An 18,766-nucleotide genomic window follows, 5' to 3' on the forward strand; every position below is an offset into this window, starting at 1 on the left:
TTACATTTTCTATTAATTTGATTTTTACGGTACATTTCATGGATTGTGATATTTTGTGGGCAGGTTTTGGAATAAGGAGACTAAAACTCAAATTACAATTAACAGATTTTCCTCAGAGAGCTGATTTTGGAAGGAATATCTAGGATATATAAAGTGTTATGCTAAATAAAATTTTATTTTATACACAGGTGTAGCTTCTGCTAAAGATCATGATATAGGAACAACAAATCTACATGTTGAAGTTTCTGATGTTGTAAATATTCTAGTCTATGTTGGCATAGCAAAAGGAAATGGCATTCTCTCAAAAGCAGGTAAAGAAACTTAAAGAATAGTGGTCTTCGGAATAAGAGTTGAATAACCACACACAATAATATTATCCAGAATGTCAGCCTCTGAGTTAACATCAAAGATTCCCAAAACAATTGCAGTGGATATTGGGATATTCTAATATTTATTTGGAGGTGTGACTAATTTACCTGTCTATTTTTTTTTAACACAAAAGGAATTTTAATTTTAAAAATTTGCTCATTTCCTATTATTAAATATTGGGTTTATGAAAATAAACTGGTAAGCTCACTTATAAACATTTAGTGAAGAATAGAAACTAGGTCCTTGAGCTCTGAAGATGTTTAAGGCATGTTTGTGTCTAAAGCATTATTTTTTCCCCTCTAGTACTAGAGAGAAGGGGCCTTTTCTCCCAAGTAGAAATAACTGTTCAATCCAGTGTATAGGTTTTAGAGTCTGTCCTCTGGGTTTCTTTCTAAAACCTTGTTCCATCTATCATTCCCTTCTTTATAGACATAGGTCCTTCACCTTTCTTTTTCCACTGGCTTCTTTTCTCAGAGTAGGAGCAAACTTCAGACTTTTCCTCCTTCCTTAAAAAGCCTTCTTCAGACCATGTCTTCCTTGCCACCATTCTATTGCTCCTGCCCTCATAACACATTATTTGCTGTGTCCATCACCTCCCTTTCATATTTCAACTCAATGCGGGTTGGCCCCTGCCTGCCGCCCCACTGAGACTACTGTACTGTTGCTATTGCTGTGGCTTTCACTGATAGTCATAGTTCAACACAGTGGTTTCTTTGTGGTCCTCTTGTTATTTGTACCCTCTGTAGTAAATGACACCTCTTCTTCAAATAGTTTCCTTGGCTTCAGTAACACTACTCCCCTCATTCTTCATATGGTGGAGTTTCAGACTTTTCTAGAGTTATAGACTTTATCCTCTCCCTTTTCTGGTTTACGTGCACTTCCTGTGAAATTCTATACATGATTTCCGACCAGTTAGCTCAACAATTCTGTCTGGAGCCCAGAATATATCTGCAGTTTAGTGGCTAGGTGCTCAGGACCTGGGGGTTTATTATAATATTCACTCAGTTTTTGTGTCTATTTGACAGCTTCTATTAACACACAGCCTAAGTTCCTCCAAAACTGTAGAAACTCGTAGTTTCTCAGCTTCTTTAACTGACTCTATTGATTGTAATTGATAAAAACTCTTGTCTCCCCTAATCCCAAGGATTTGAGAGTCGGGCACACTTGAGTTGTAGTCTCAGCTCTAGGACAGAAATGTGTGTGACCTTTGGTATCAGATTACTCCTCCTTTCAAAGCCTATGGTGCCACAGAGTTACAGTTGCCCCTTCATATCTGCAGGTTCCGCACCTGTGGGGTCAACCAGTCAAAGATAGAAAAGACACAGCAAAAAGAAAATACTCCAGTAAGTTTCAAAAAGCAAAACTTGAATTTGCTGTGTGCTGGCTTTCAAAAAGCAAAAGGAGTTTGCTGTAGCCAGCAACTGTTTACATAGCACTCACATTGTATTTACAATTATTTACCTAGCATTTACATTGTATTAGGTATTATAGCACTTAGTCTACAATACAGAGGTTACATCTGCTTTTCTCCCCTACTTTTCTTTCATCTCCTTAAATGCTAGAACTTCCTTATTCATCTTTGTTCCTGCTCATCTCCCATCCCTCATTCATAGCATAATGTTTGATCTTTCAAGAAAAAGTCATCAGCTTTTAATTCTTGGACTTTAATTCTTGGACTGTCTTTCTTTATTTAAAGTTTTTGCCAATTTTTATAGATGGTCACAAAAAAGGAATGTTTTAGTGTTATAATAATGCTTAAAACACATCAAGAAAACCGACCTACATAAAGCACATGCTTTTTCCTCTGCATACAATGGCTCTCCTACCTCCTTGTCTCCCTAGCAGATTCCTGTATTCATCCCTCAAAATGTAGCTCAGATTGTCACCTCCCCCTAGAGGTCTTCATTTAAAGAATAAACTTTCTCTCCTCCAGCAACCATTTTCTTCCTTGTGATTTCACTGTCACAAATAAGGAAATATCTAATATATTCTTTCTAGCAGCCTTTTTAGAATTCACAGAGCAATAACAATTTTCTTTTTATCTTTTTCATTAAAAGATAACATTGGAGGACTGACCCAGTCTTTGTGTACCCTTTGTACTCGTATGATTGTGCTTAACCACTATGTGATATTCTTGTTTATTTTCCTACACTTATTAATACCATCTTTTATTCTGTGAAGTCTTAACTGGGTCTTTCTTAACTCTAATTCCTAAGATTCTAGGACAGTGCTTGGCATATTGTAAACACCTAATGTTTGACTTCAAGAAATCTGCAGCTAACTTTAAAGATAAAAAAGATACCACTGTCACAAATATGGGAACATTTGTTATGTTCTTTGTATTAGGCAATAGATTTCCTTTTCTCTTAAAACATTTCTTTAAAATGTTCATTGTGGGGTGGGGGTGGGATGAATTGGGAGATTGGGATGGACATCTATACACTAATACGTATAAAATGGATAACTAATAAGAACCTGCTGTATTAAAAATGAAATAAAATTCAAAAAGAAAAAAACTAAAATGTTCATTGTAGTGAAATCAGGGATTTGTCCTTCACTCAGAGGTAACTACAGTTAACATTTTTTCTGTGCATATATATGTGCAGTTTTTAATTTGTCAATAGTTCAGAAGAATGGCTTGATGCCTCCTCAGTCATAGCACCTGAAGCTTTTGCATTTGATTACAGATTAACCAATAATAGTAAATGAGATCTCTCAGAAATTAGTCGGAAGACATTTTGCTCTGCCATTCATTAGTCATGGCAATGAATAAATCCCTTCTCCTCACTGTACTGTTCTGCTCAGCTGTAGAGGTTATGATCCTTGCCTACCATAATAGTGGTCATGATAGTCCTTTGTAAGTTATGAAATGCTGTGAGTACAAAACATTGTTATGACCACACCCTTGGGACAGGAGGAAAGTTGATTATGTTTGAGTTAAAAGTCCTTGCATTTTTATCTCCCATCCCTTGGTTTACAGAAAACAAATGAACTGGGAAAGTTACTGTTGATTCTGTTCCCAGTTACCCCGGGCCATTGTTCTCTGCTCTTATAGTTCTAACAGTTTTCATGTAGAACTGGGTTTTATCTCCTCTTTAAGAGTCCCAATCTAGTCAGGCACTATGCTACTACGATAGATCAATTGTAGGAGACTTGGCTTTCTGGTAGTCTTTACTGACCAGTTTGAATATATTCTGTGTTTCAGGAATACTTAAGAAATTTGAAGAAGAAGATTTAGATGACATTTTAAGAAAACGATTGAAGGACTCAAGTGAAATACCTGGTGCTCTGTGGCATATTTATGCTGGGAAAGATGTTGACAAGATAAGGGAATTTCTTCAGAAGGTATAATTTAGGTTACAGACAGTTTTATCTCTTCACCTTGCGCAGAGACTTAAATTTTAATGTAACTTCATGGGCATTCAGCAGTATAAGATGATTAATTTTTACTTAGGAGGATGGAATTTGTTGTTGTTGAAAATCAAAAGCTCCTTTCTCTTGAGGAATTTGAATGGCAGCTTCTTCTCAGTTAGTAGTACTCCTTCATCCCCTTAAAGAACCTGTTAATGAGTCAGATGTTACCCTTGATGAAAAGTAGTGATTGGAATTATAGAATATAAAATCTGTCATAGAAACACATAAAGAAGGCAGAATTTTAATTGTATTGGTATTTTTGGCTGTTGACCTAGACAGTAATTCTGCTCTCTCGTATCTGATTGCTCTGTGATACTTATTTGAATAGACTGAAATTGAGTAATTGTATACTTGTTAAAAAAGTGACACATTAATCTGAAATTGGTTCACACCCTTTTCTCAGATATTTTCTGAATTTTGTAATTATAGGGATTTCTTTTAATGGACCATAATTGCTGTTTTTCTTATTATACTTCATCTTCTTTCTGAATGGACTTAAGGTCTGTCTTTGGTCAGTGTGAAGCGAGGGAGCTATGGCCCTGTAACTACTATTTTATCCCAGAACTACCTACCAGTCTTTTAATTTAAAATGTTATAAATTATACTTTTTAAAGCAGAACATTTCACTGGTTCGTCAGAGGGTCCCTTGAAAGTGATTTGTCAAGGGATAGAAGGTTAGCAATATAAAGGTATTTATCTGTGTACCTACCTTAAAAAGCAGCAAAAAGAAATGTTTATGGGGACTTCCCTGGTGGTCCAGTGGTTAAGACTCCACACTCCCAATGCAGGGGGCCAATGATTCAGTACCTGGCCAGGGAACTGGATCCCGCATGCCGCAACTAAGAGATGCTGCAACGAAGATCCCGAGTGCCACAACTAAGACCCCACGCAGCTGAATGAATGAATGAATGAATGTTTATGATGTCCACACATACAAGTGGTTTGGCTTTTGGAAAAAAGCTACTAAACTAAGCTTTTCCCCGTCTTTGTGCTATACTCTTAAAATAATTTTAAGGAACCAAATGGATGAAAGCTTCATAGTGGAGAGAATTCCCTGTCGCACCAGTGGTTAGGGCTCTGTGCTTCCGACTGCAGGGGGCATGGGTTTGCTCCCTCGTCAGGGAACTAAGACCCCACATGTTGCACGGTGCAGCCAAAAAAAAAAAAAAAAAGACTAAAAAAGAAATAAATAATAGTTAATAAAACTATATATTTTTTAAAAAAAACAGAACTTCGTAGTGGAAGGAGAAGGTAAGAAGGGAGTATGATTTACTTTATTAATAGCGTATCAGTGTGCAATATTGTTTATGTCCTTTGGCTTTTCCAATTGTAGAATATCATTTTCTTTAACTTAAGCTCAGTCATCGTTCCAGAAGATTCTGAGAACAGACTGTTATTGTAAAGAAAATTGAAATTTAACTGAACAGGATTTACCATTTTCTTTACTTAAATTGGGGTATATATTTTCATTTTAATCTATATTTCAGATTTCAAAAGAACAAGGCCTTGAAGTTCTACCAGAACACGATCCAATTCGTGACCAGAGTTGGTATGTGAACAAAAAGCTTCGCCAAAGACTGCTTGAGGAATATGGAGTCAAAGCCTGCACTCTTATTCAGTTCCTTGGTGATGCCATTGTCTTACCAGCAGGAGCACTTCATCAGGTAGGAGCACTTCATCAGGTATATAAAAGGTTGCTTCTAACACACTTGTTACTGAAAGAACCAGAAAGAAAGTGTTCTGAGTATAAATATAAATGAAAGAAGATGTAAGGAAGAGAATGACCTACACCAGTATGCCTTAAGAAATTACTGACACAGCTTTTCAGTGCTTCATGAGATCTGACGTAATTAAATGCTTTGAGACCTTTAATTGTATAAACATGAGCCAGATTTCCATTTTTGTATTGCTCCTGTTTGGTGGATTGAAATCTAATTTCAAAGACTTTTTAGGAAAAAAAGAGTTACTGTACATATTCAGTTCTCAATAGTTGAGACTTAACAGTGGGGGGGAGTATCAGGACATAGAGATGATACATTTTCTAAGGCACCAAATATGAGTAGAATGAGTTATTAGGTAGACCATTCCATAAGTCAGGCTTTCACTGTACTTCCTGCCTCTTTTTAGTTCGCTGACGTAGCAAGAGCATGTCGAAAGAAAGATGCTACGTAATTTTTATAGCTACTGATTCACAAAACTTTAAAACTGAAATACACATCTAGTCTTTGTTTCTGTGGCTTGACTGTGTGGCACCTAGAAGAATGGCATAGAATAGATGGTGATATGGAGGGTTTGGATTAAAAGCATACAGTGGGTTCCTATAAGTAGACTGAAGCTACCACAGAGCAGTTTAGCACTCATAGTAACAGAGTGCAAAGGAAACCCGAGAATCCAGAAAACTAGTTTGCCTCAGAGTTGGTTCCCCACCTTTGCCACCACCTGGTTATTGAGATGTATCTGATGTGTGTACTTTTACCAAGCAAAGTTTCCTACATTTTATATAACTATATGCAATTATTGCCTGTGTAATATTTGTGACACTATTATAATAGCCACAAATATTTCTTAAGTGAGAATAGTTGCTTAGTTTTTAAGATGTCAAGTTCAGGGTTAGATTTATCATTCTTAGATCTCAAACAGCATTATTTATTTATTTGTTTGTTTATTTATTTAATTAGTTTCTGCTTTATAACAAAGTGAATCAGTCATACATATACATCTGTTCCCATATCCCTTCCCTCTTGCATCTCCCTCCCTCCCACCCTCCCTATCCCACCCCTCCAGGCGGTCAAAGCACCGAGCGGATCTCCCTGTGCTATGCGGCTGCTTCCCACTATCTATCTACCTTACGTTTGGTAGTGTATATATGTCCATGCCTCTCTCTCGCTTTGTCACAGCTTACCCTTCCCCCTCCCCATATCCTCAAGTCCATTCTCAAGTAGGTCTGTGTCTTTATTCCTGTTTTACCCCTAGGTTGTTCATGACATTTTTTTCCTTAAATTCCATATATATGTGTTAGCATACGGTATTTGTCTTTCTCTTTCTGACTTACTTCACTCTGTATGACAGACTCTGGGTCTATCCACCTCATTACAAATAGCTCAATTTTGTTTCTTTTTATGGCTGAGTAATATTCCATTGTATATATGTGCCACATCTTCTTTATCCATTCATCCGATGATGGACACTTAGGTTGTTTCCAGCTCCGGGCTATTGTGAATAGAGCTGCAATGAACATTTTGGTACATGTGTCTTTTTGAATTATGGTTTTCTCAGGGTATATGCCTAGTAGTGGGATTGCTGGGTCATATGGTAGTTCTATTTGTAGTTTTTTAAGGAACCTCCATACTGTTCTCCATAGTGGCTGTATCAATTTACATTCCCACCAACAGTGCAAGAGGGTTCCCTTTTCTCCACACCCTCTCCAGCATTTATTGTTTCTAGATTTTTTGATGATGGCCATTCTGACTGGTGTGAGATGATATCTCATTGTAGTTTTGATTTGCATTTCTCTAATGATCAATGATGTTGAGCATTCTTTCATGTGTTTGTTGGCAGTCTATATCTTCTTTGGAAAAATGTCTATTTAGGTCTTCTGCCCATTTCTGGATTGGGTTGTTTGTTTTTTTGCTATTGAGCTGCATGAGCTGCTTATAAATTTTGGGATTAATCCTTTGTCAGTTGCTTCATTTGCAAATATTTTCTCCCATTCTGAGGGTTGTCTTTTGGTCTTGTTTATGGTTTCCTTTGCTGTGCAAAAGCTTTGAAGTCTCATTAGGTCCCATTTGTTTATCTTTGTTTTTATTTCCATTTCTCTAGGAGGTGGGTCAAAAAGGATCTTGCTGTGACTTATGTCATAGAGTGTTCTGCCTATGTTTTCCTCTAAGAGTTTGATAGTGTCTGGCCTTACATTTAGGTCTTTAATCCATTTTGAGCTTATTTTTGTGTATGGTGTTAGGGAGTGATCTAATCTCATACTTTTACATGTCCCTGTCCAGTTTTCCCAGCACCACTTATTGAAGAGGCTGTCCTTTCTCCACTGTACATTCCTGCCTCCTTTATCAAAGATAAGTTGACCATATGTGCGTGGGTTTATCTCTGGGCTTTCTATCCTCTTTCATTGATCTATCTTTCTGTTTTTGTGCCAGTACCACACTGCCTTGATTACTGTAGCTTTGTAGTATAGTCTGAAGTCAGGGAGCCTGATTCCTCCAGCTCTGTTTTTCATTCTCAAGATTGCTTTGGCTATTCGGGGTCTTTTGTTTTTCCAAACAAATTTTGAAATTTTTTGTTCTAGTTCTGTGAAAAATGCCAGTGGTAGTTTGATAGGGATTGCATTGAATCTGTAGATTGCTTTGGGTAGTGCAGTCATTTTCACAATATTGATTCTTCCAATCCAGGAACATGGTATCTCTCTCCATCTGTTTGTATCATCTTTAATTTCTTTCATCAGTGTCTTATAATTTTCTGCATACAGGTCTTTTGTCTCCTTAGGTAGGTTTATTCCTAGATATTTTATTCTTTTTGTTGCGATGGTAAATGGGAGTGTTTTCTTGATTTCACTTTCAGATTTTTCATCATTAGTGTATAGGAATGCCAGAGATTTCTGTGCATTAATTTTGTATCCTGCTACTTTACCAAATTCATTGATTAGCTCTAGTAGTTTTCTGGTAGCATCTTTAGGATTCTCTATGTATAGTATCATGTCATCTGCAAACAGTGACAGCTTTACTTCTTCTTTTCCAATTTGGATTCCTTTTATTTCCTTTTCTTCTCTGATTGCTGTGGCTAAAACTTCCAAAACTAAGTTGAATAAGAGTGGTGAGAGTGGGCAGCCTTGTCTTGTTCCTGATCTTAGTGGAAATGGTTTCAGTTTTTCACCATTGAGGACGATGTTGGCTGTGGGTTTGTCACATATGGCCTTTATTATGTTGAGGAAAGTTCTCTCTGTGCCTACTTTCTGGAGGGTTTTTATCATAAATGGGTGTTGAATTCTGTCGAAAGCTTTCTCTGCATCTATTGAGATGATCATATGGTTTTTCTCCTTCAATTTGTTAATATGGTGTATCGCGTTGATTGATTTGCGTATATTGAAGAATCCTTGCATTCCTGGAATAAACCCCACTTGATCATGGTGTATGATCCTTTTAATGTGCTGTTGGATTCTGTCAAACAGCATTTATTGTAAAATATAATTAAGTGTATTAATTAAATGAATGTATTATGTTAAATTGTTTTATTTTCTCATGGACTTATATCATCATTTCAGAGATGTGTCATTTATGATTCATGTTTAACTGGGATTCACCCCCACATACTATTCTTTGGCCTTCTGGCCTCTTGTCAGAAAATAGCTAATCTGTATTCAAATGTAAAATGCCCTCAAAGGAGCAGTCTTGTTTTATTTTTCTAACTAGGTGTAATTATTTGATAAAACAAAACAGGTTCCCTTGAAAATCCTTACTCACATACTCAGTTTATCCAGTATCCATTTTCTTAAAAGTCATACTGGACACTGCATTTTTTAGGTATCATTTGCATGTAATAAATGTACTTTTTAGTGTACAGTTCTGTAAGTTTTGACAAATATGTAGTTAGGCAACAACACAATCAAAATAAAGAACATTGCCAGCACTTCAAAAACTTCCCTTACTCCCCCCCACTCCCCACATACTTTTCTTTTTAATTTTTATTGGAGCAGAGTTGATTTATAATATTGTATTAGTTTCAGGTGCACAGCAAAGTCAACCAGTTATACATGTACATACATCCACTCTTTTTTTAGATTCTTTTCCCATACAGGCCATTACAGAGTATTGAGCAGAGTTCCCTGTGCTATACAATAAGTCCTTATTAGTCATCTATTTTATATGTAGTAGTGTGTATGTGTCAATCCCAGTCTTCCAGTTTATCCCTCCCCTCCCTTTCCCCCGGTAACCATAAGTTTGTTTTCTACATCAGCGACTCTATGTTTGTTTCGTACATAAGTTCATTTGTACCATTTTCCTAGACTCCACATATAAGCGGTATCATATATTTGTCTTTCTCTTACTTCACTCAGTATGACAATCTCTAGGTCCATCCATGTTGCTGCAAATGGCATTATTTCGTTCCTTTTTATGGCTGAGTAATATTCCACTGTACCACATCTTCTTTATCCATTCCTCTGTCGATGGGCAGTTAGGTTGCTACATGTCCTGGCTATTGTAAGTAGTGCTGCAGTGAACATTGGGGTGCAGGTATCTTTTCAAATTAGTTTTCTCTAGATATATGCCCAGGAGTGGGATTGCTAGATCATATGGTAGTTCTATTTCTAGTTTCTTAAGGAACCTGCATACTGTTCTCCATAGTAGCTATACCAATTTACATTCCCACCAACAGTGTAGGAGGGTTCCCTTTTTTCCACACCCTCTCCAGCGTTTGTTTGTAGATCTTTTGATGATGGGTATTCTGACTGGTGTGACCTCATTGTGCTTTTGATTTGCATTTCTCTAATAACTAGTGATGGTGAGCATCTTTTCATGTGCCTTTTGGCCATCTGTATGTCTTCTTTGGAAAAATGTCTATTTAGATCTTCTGCCCATTTTTTGATTGGGTTTTTTTTTTTTTTGATATTGAGCTGTATGAGCTGTTTGTATACTTTGGAGATTAATCCCTTGCTGGTCGCTTCATTGGCAAATATTTTCTCCCATTCTGAGGGTTGTCTTTTCATTTTGTTGGTTTTCTTTGCTGTGCAAAAGCTTTTTAATGAGGTTCCATTTATTTTTATTTTCATTAACCTAGGAGGTGGATCAAAAAAGATCTTGCTGCTATTCATGTCAGAGAGTGTTCTGCCTGTTTTCCTCTAAGAGTTTTATAGTATCTGGTCTTACATTTAGGTCTTCAGAGTTTATTTTTGTGTGTGGTGTTAGGGTGTGTTCTAATTTCATTCTTTACATGTAGCTGTCCAATTGTCCCAACACCATTTATTAAAGAGAGTGTCTTTTCTCCCTTGGACACTCTTGTCTCCTTTGTCATAGTTTAGATATGTGTGGGTTTATCTCTGTACTTTCCATCCTGTTCCACTGATCTACCCCCCACTTTTTAGTCAACCTCTTCTCCTACCTGACATTCCTACAACCACTTATCTATTTCCTTTCCCTATAGTCCTGCCTTTATATGAATGTCATATGACTGGAATTATACAATATGTAGCCTTTGAGTCTGACTTTTCTTATTCAGTATAATGTAGTTGAGTTTCATCCATGTTAGTGGTTGTTTCTTTTTATTACTGGGTAGTTTTTCATTGTTTTCAGTTTGGGGCAATAATAAATCCACTATAAGCCACATTTACGTACAGGTTTTTTTATGAATATAGGTTTTCATTTCAGTTGGGTAAATACCGAGTAGTGGGACCACCTGGTCACATGATAAGTGTGTAAGTAACTTTATAAGATACTGCCAGGCTGGTGGTTGTACCATGTTCCATTCCCCAAAGCAGTATATGTGAGTTCCATCTCTTCTGCTTACTGTCAGTTTTGTTTTTAAGCATTTGAATCTCACTATGGCTTTAATTTACATTTTCTTAATAACTAAATATGTTGAACATCTTTTCTCGTATTTATTTGCCATCTGTAAATCTGTTTTGGTAAATGTGTTCAAATATTTGTCCATTTTTTCAACATGGATAGGCTGGGATATATTAAAATTAAGAATTTCTGTTCATTAAAAAAAACACTATTAAGAGAGTGAAAACGTAACCCAAGAGTGGGAGAAGTATTTGCAATACATTTATATATACATTTTTGTAATTGGGTTCTTTTTTTCTTACTATGTTGAATGTCTTTATCTACTCTAAGTCCTTTATCTGATATGTGCTTTTGCACATATATTCTCCCAACCTGTGGGTTGTCCTTCCATTTTTCTTAATGGTGTCTTCCAAAGAGCAGTTCTTAAATTTTGATGTTCAGTTGATCAGTTTTTTTTAATGTATTATATACTTTTATTGTATCTGAAAAATTCTGCCTAGCCCAAGATCAAAAAGACTTTCTCTTACATTTTCTTCTAGAAGTTTTATAGTTGAAGTCTTACATATAGGTCTGTTATCCATTTTTAGGTTAATTTTTGTATATAGTGCAGAGTGTGGACTGAAGTTCAGTTTTTTTGCATATGGACATGCAGTTGTTCCAGTACTGTTTGTCAAGAAAACAATTTTAAAATACTTTCTTTTGAATATGTAATGCATTCATGTGATTTTTAAAAATTCAAACAGTACACAATGGTTCACAGTGAAAATTAAGTCATTTTTCTCACCTTTGCCCTCAGTTCCTCTACTCCAGAGGCATCACTGTTACCACAGAGAGAGTCTCTGCATGGAAATGTCTCTCTACTGCCTATACTTTCTTGGGGGAAGAGAGGGAAGAGAATAGCCTTTTTTCCTCAAAATAGTGGGCAAAGTAATACTGTTAAAAAGCTTAGTTCACAAGTCACTCTGCTTTAGCCTCACTTAAACAGTATGTACTTGTATCCTATTCTGTACTCACACACACACTCCTACTTAAGATGCTATACTGAAACAGCATCTAGACTGGCAAATTCTATTCTGATCTCTGCCACTAAATTGTTGAGTGTTCCAAAGTAAAAAACTTCTCTGCTGCATATTTTGGCACAGAATTGCAAGAATTTCTACCTTCCTTCCCTTATGTGATATGATAATGACAGCACAGTTATTTGTACTCTGTTTAAAGGGTGTTGTCCATGACTCACAAGTGGTGGTAATGTGGTTTTGAGAGAGAATTAAAGGAAGTATGAACTCTGTTAACAATGTTAACTTGGATTTAAGACGCATTATTATTTACAATTTACATAGTCCTCTAATAGAGGTCCTGAAAACTTTTCATTGATGGCTTCAACACTTCCAGTAAACCACAAGTAGCCCTTTAAGTAATCCCAGAGTCTCAGTGCTTCTCTCACACTTTAGCATACATCAGAATTCCTGGAGGGCTTGATATAACACAGATTGCTAGACCCCATGCCCAGAGTTTCTGATTCAGTGGGTCTGAGGAGGGACCTGGAATTTTATATTTTTAACAAGTTCCCAGGTGACGCTGACGTTACTGTTCAGGAACCACGCTTTGAGAACCACACAGATAGGAAGCCCTTGAAAAATCCAAGGCATGTAACAAAAAACTTTCGTCCAAGTGATAGTGCAGGACTCGACTGGCCAACAGTGCTAGGGAAGAATAACATACCTTTCTTTGATTTGTCAGCAGTGAGCACTTCGAGAAGCCTGGGGCGGGAGGAGAGACGGACACGGGACAGCTCTGTGCAGCGGCATTCAGATGTATATCTCGGCAAGCTGAGGGACAATATCATAGCCACAGCCCTCTTTATTTTCTAAGAACTACTCTAGAACTGCAGGCTTAAAAATCTTCTGTTGGGGGCTTCCCTGGTGGCGCAGTGGTTGCGAGTCCGCCTGCCGATGCAGGGGACACGGGTTCGTGCCCTGGTCTGGGAAGATCCCACATGCCGCGGAGCGGCTGGGCCCGTGAGCCATGGCCGCTGAGCCTGCGCGTCCAGAGCCTGTGCTCTGCAGCGGGAGAGGCCGCAACAGTGAGAGGCCCGCGTACCGCCAAAAAAAAAAAAAAAAAAAAAAAAAATCTTCTGTTGGCAAACGTGGCTGAGTCTGTGAAACCCTGTGTATACCCTTAGATAAAGCAGGTGAATCTTGACCTCCAGGGTTTACTTTCTCAGCTCTAGTGTCCTGAGGTTTAGAGTAGCTTTTAGTTTTAAACAGCAACAGTTTTTTAAAATTAACACAAAATCTTTACTGATAATTTTGTCCTCAACTACTTAACTATATTTGGTCATTCAAAGTAAGTTAATAATATTGCTAAGTTGTAAATTCTCTACATTCTTATGACTAAAAGGACTCAGAAAAAATCACAGTGTCAAGATAATAACTTTCCTACTCTGAAAACAAAAGTTACATTTTCTTAACATGACCTAATTATGATTACAACTGATCTTGAAGGCAAGTATGAATAAGACAGTCTGCCAAGGAAGTGAAATGTAAATGACTCAAAGGTGGCACAAAAAGGGGCAAGTGGAATGGGAAGTTCAAATATGTTCCACCTTGAAACTGAACCTTGCCTTTTCAAACTAACCCTTAAGTCTAAGCAGTCTATATCAAGTTGAGGTCATTAGGAAACAAAATAACATCTTGTAACCACTAATGAAAGTCACTGTCCTAAAAGTGATTTTAAAACAACCATAAGAATCAACTTTTTCAGAGCTCTGGAATCTAATTCAGAACTTACATCGACCAGGGGACTGCTTAATGAAGAAGAGGACATCTGAGTTTTGGCCTTCAAGGAAATCTCTGACAGGTCACTGGCTGACCACCTGAGATAACCGAACAGAGCCATCCATGAGCACGCCAGAAGAGGAATAAGTCTTTGCAAAATTAGTTTGGAAAGGTCACAAAACAAATGGATGACTACAATCCCTATCAGTCAACAGCAGCAGACTCTGAGGCAGGGGAGAACCTGATTCTAGTTACCACATTATAATGTTTAGATGTCCAGTTTTCAACAAAAAGTCACAAAGCATACACAGAAACAGGAAAGTAGGGCCCATTCATAGGGAAAAAATACCTCAACAGAAACTGTCCCTGAGGAAGGCCAGACATCAGACTTACTAGACAGACTTCTAAGTCAGTTATCTTAAATATGCTCAAAGGGCTAAAGGACTAGGGAAAAAAGAAATAAAGCCAGGCAAATGATGTTTGAATGCAATTAGAATATCAGTGAAGAGAAATTTTTTTTTTAAAAAAGTTACATATGCTAAAAGTTACATGCTAGAACTTGAGAAGGACTTAATCCCCACAGCATGTTCAGATGAATGTAAGGTGAGACGGGGCATTTGGAGCCTGTGTATGCTGGTATGACTGAGTTCATGTAGGACTGTAAAGCATCTGTTAGACAAGATATCACAGGAGCTGGGTTCCTGTTGACTTGCCATTTATTGGCTGATTTATCTTGGAACAGGCATTGAACTGCTTATCCATAGTTTCCTGCTCTGTGAAATAGAGCATCTGTTCTACAGACACAAAATGAAGATCCAATGAGACTGTACAGCAGTGCTGAAAATGTGAGGCATCCACTATGCTCATCCTCCACAGGAATCAACAACCTAATGATTAAAGGAAGAAAATGTTTAATATATATGCTACCGAGTTATCAGTAAAGGCACAGTGCTTCAGTTAAAGAATAAAGACATCTGCAGCTGTTCAGGTGGTCACTATGCCCAGAGGAGCAATTCCAGCCTCTTTGGAATTTCATCACTCTATCATCAGATGTTTTCTACAGTCTCTATTCCCCACTTGTTATCTCCCTCTGCTCACTTCTCCCAACGAAATTTACTTTCATACTTTAAAAATTAAAATAAATGTAAATGTTTAGTTTTTCAGTTATTTCTCCTTTCCCAGGAATTTTATGATATCTTTTAATATCACTTGAGGACAGCAAAGAAACAAAATCCAGATTGGATAAGCTTGGTCCTTTCTCTCTCATTATCCTGAGTGTTGATAGAAAGCAGTTTTAAGAAATTGTAAAGTGCAGAGTTAGTTTGTACATGCTGAACAAATAACAGGTAAGATATTGACTGGCTTCTTGTGAATACCATTTAGTCACAAGAGGGAGAACTAGCAGAAAAACAGTTGTACTGATGCCACAAGAGACTGATGAAGGTATCTTGGTTGATTTGAAAGAAAAGGCATATAAGAAAAAAAGGCACAAACAGAATCCTCAGAGAACTCTAAAACTGCTGTGGCCAGTAGATCTGTCTGGAACTACAGTTTTCATCACAGTTCCTCATAAATAACCAAACTAAGTTTCATTTCCTTTAATCCACTCTCTGGTGTAAAAGTTAACAGTGAAATGACCAAAAATGCAGAAAGTCAAAGGAGCAACAACAAGACACCCGGATTGACTGCGCTGATTGGTGAAACAGATACCTTCCAGTTAGCGTTTTGTTGTTGTTATTGTTTTAAGTAACACCCCAAAATCCACCTTGACAAAATTGATAATTAGGATCTGATTATAAGTCTCTCTGCAGGATTCCTGGAAAAGTTCTTTTCTTTGCATCGTTTAAAAATATGCCATTTATGGGCTTCCCTGGTGGCGCAGTGGTTGAGAGTCCGCCTGCCGATGCAGGGGACACGGGTTCGTGCCCCGGTCCGGGAAGATCCCACATGCCGCGGAGCGGCTGCGCTCGTGAGCCATGGCCGCTGAGCCTGCGCATCCGGAGCCTGTGCTCCGCAATGGGAGAGGCCACCACAGTGAGAGGCCCGCGTACCGCAAAAAAAAAAATATTCCATTTACATGAAGCTTTTCAGTGATAAACTTTCTCATAAAGTGTGGTGTTCCATTTTGAAATGCATTTGATGTTTTGGAGAAAATAAGTTCTCTGGTGAATCGTCTCATGTCAGCAGACAACTTTGCTTCTCTTTATTCCCACCTCCTAAAACTTGTATTTTTCTGTTTCTGTTTGGGGAATAGGTACAGAATTTTCACAGCTGTATTCAGGTAACTGAAGACTTTGTGTCTCCAGAACATCTAGTACAGTCATTTCATTTAACACAAGAACTGAGACTTTTGAAGGAAGAAATCAATTATGATGATAAGCTACAGGTAAGAGATGAGTTTTCTAACTAGCTCCTGTTCTCCAGGCTTTTTATATTCAGAATTATAAAACATGCATAACAGCTTAGGCCATCATTGCCTAGTTTGTCACATTAGGATAACAACCAAAGATTAACGCCAGTATTTAATTATATGACTAATTTTAACTTTTGGCTTAACAGTTTTGTTTTTTTAATTCTGGTGCAGTTTTCATTTGTTAATTTATCTCCTGCTGAAGTGATCAGAAATACCAACATCTCTTTCAGGTTAAAAATATCTTGTATCATGCAGTCAAGGAAATGGTGAGAGCTTTGAAGATACATGAAGATCAAGTAGAGGCTATGGAAGAAAATTAGGTGTGGTCCAGTTTGATGTTTTTAGGCCATTGAACTGGAATTACTTAGTCTTGAACAATGATATGTATGTACACTGACTTAAGCTTCATAAAACCATCAGTGCCAAGAAATTCTCTTTGTAGTAATTACTTGTTACTGACACCACAGCAGTATAGCATAAGTCACAGCTCCTGTGATTCAGTGATATTAAAACAAGCTAAATTTTAAAGCAGCAATTCATAGCTGTTTTTGTATTATAGTGTATATGATGTTTGTGAAAATGCCAGATTTAAAATGATGTATTTATTTTTGGAAAAAAATACAAAATTCTATGCTATATTGTTGATCAAGTGTAAATGTGACTATGTACAGTTTACTAAAATAACTGATATTTTTCACTACATTGAGACAGTTACTGTGAGAATAGGACACAAAACACCAGCTATTGCCTGCATTTGGGAAATTGCTGAATCGCACAGCATACATGTCATAATTAGAAAATTACTGCCAAATGATTGTAAAATTTGTAAAATATAAGGTATATAAAGTAGATACTAAATACAGACACTTCAATATTTTGTTGAAGCTATTGACTGTACAATTAAACATTTTCAAAAGGTGTAATTTATTTAAAATTGTCTCATTTTGGTAAAATTTATGTGAACTTTTAAAGCTAAATATTAAACTTAATATGCTATGTAAATATATACATATATACATTTAATGATGTATTTTTTTAAAACATTGGCTTGCTTTTATTTGTTAAAGTGCAAGTGTTACATATGGCTTTGTAAAGTTGAGAGGGGTTTTACATTTTCCATTAAAAGGACTTTATCAAAAATTGGCTAGTCTAAGAGTTCTCCCTCTTGCTATGCCTATTACTGGGGGCTTTGTCATCATCAAGGTGACTACCAGCATTTTCTTGTGATACAGTGTCCTCCCCCAGAACATTTCCCTCTTGTCTTTGATTCTTTTTTTTTTTTTTTTTTTTTGCGGTATGTGGGCCTCTCACTGTTGTGGCCTCTCCCGTTGTGGAGCACAGGCTCTAGACGCGCAGGCTCAGCAGCCATGGCTCACGGGCCCAGCCGCTCCGCGGCATGTGGGATCTTCCCAGACCGGGGCACGAACCTGTTTCCCCTGCGTCGGCAGGCAGACTCTCAACCACTGCGCCACCAGGGAAGCCCTTGTCTTTGATTCTTGTAAGCTTTTTTCTTCAGATGTTATAGGTCATCACAAGTAAGTGCCTCCACTTTCTTGTCCTATGGCCCAGCTAATGAATACAGGTAACTCCAACATTTGTTATTTGTGAATAAATACATTTAGTTGAAAGAGGAACTCACTCATACATTAAAGTCAAGATCTTGAGAGTACGTGGCCACAGCAATATCAAATAAGTGCTCTTCGCTGCAGAGATGCTGTCGCAGGGAGAGGAGAAGGAGAGAGTGGGGGCAGGTGGCAGAGAAGAGCCTGCAGTCAGCCAGCCTGGGTTGAATATGAGTTCTGTTACTTACTGTGTGACCTTGGTAAGCTGCTTTAATTTGGAGTCTTGGCTTTAACAGCTGACTCCCCTTACCAGTTGGTTGCTTGAGGCTCACATAGTCCTACCCTAACCTTACCTTTTGAATTTTACTGGAAATATGTAGCCCTCCACTGACACCTGCAGGATGTTGAAGGGATGGCCTTTTCTTATCTATCTATCTGAAAGCACATAGCTTAAAAGAAAAAACTGGTAGCCTAAGTTGTGACCTTGTAAGCTGCTTGGTTTTTATCCTGTTGCTTATGTCCACCATTTTTTAGTTCCAGGTAGGCTGTTATGCCACCCTTTACTCCAGGCAAGGTTCAGCCAGGAATGTGAGCAATTAATTACATTTCACATTAATACTCTACCTGGCACAAGGGTTAATGGGATGGATAATTACTACTTGGCCAGTGGTTTTAAAGGGGGGGGGGGTGGGTGGCAGGGCTGGTGAGTATGTGCATCTTTTG

The 18,766-nt window shown here is 37.6% G+C and overlaps 1 protein-coding gene across 3 annotated transcripts in view; it reads left to right on the plus strand.

The window, feature by feature from the left end:
• Nucleotides 1–16,846, plus strand: part of JMJD1C (jumonji domain containing 1C) — a gene marked incomplete at its 5' end in the record, with an annotated part of 271,806 nt that extends 254,960 nt beyond the window's left edge. For all 3 annotated transcript variants that reach the window (XM_079717100.1, XM_079717101.1, XM_079717102.1), the window contains 5 exons: nucleotides 189–311; nucleotides 3,575–3,714; nucleotides 5,271–5,447; nucleotides 16,323–16,454; nucleotides 16,712–16,846. In XM_079717100.1, coding sequence (XP_079573226.1) covers nucleotides 189–311; nucleotides 3,575–3,714; nucleotides 5,271–5,447; nucleotides 16,323–16,454; nucleotides 16,712–16,801 — 662 coding nt within the window. In that variant the 3' untranslated portion in view covers nucleotides 16,802–16,846. The remainder of the gene's footprint in view (nucleotides 1–188; nucleotides 312–3,574; nucleotides 3,715–5,270; nucleotides 5,448–16,322; nucleotides 16,455–16,711) is intronic.
• Between the last annotated feature and the right edge of the window lie 1,920 nt (nucleotides 16,847–18,766).

This window comes from Hyperoodon ampullatus (assembly GCF_949752795.1).
Source record: "Hyperoodon ampullatus genome assembly, chromosome: 1".
Classification (NCBI taxonomy): domain Eukaryota; kingdom Metazoa; phylum Chordata; class Mammalia; order Artiodactyla; family Ziphiidae; genus Hyperoodon; species Hyperoodon ampullatus.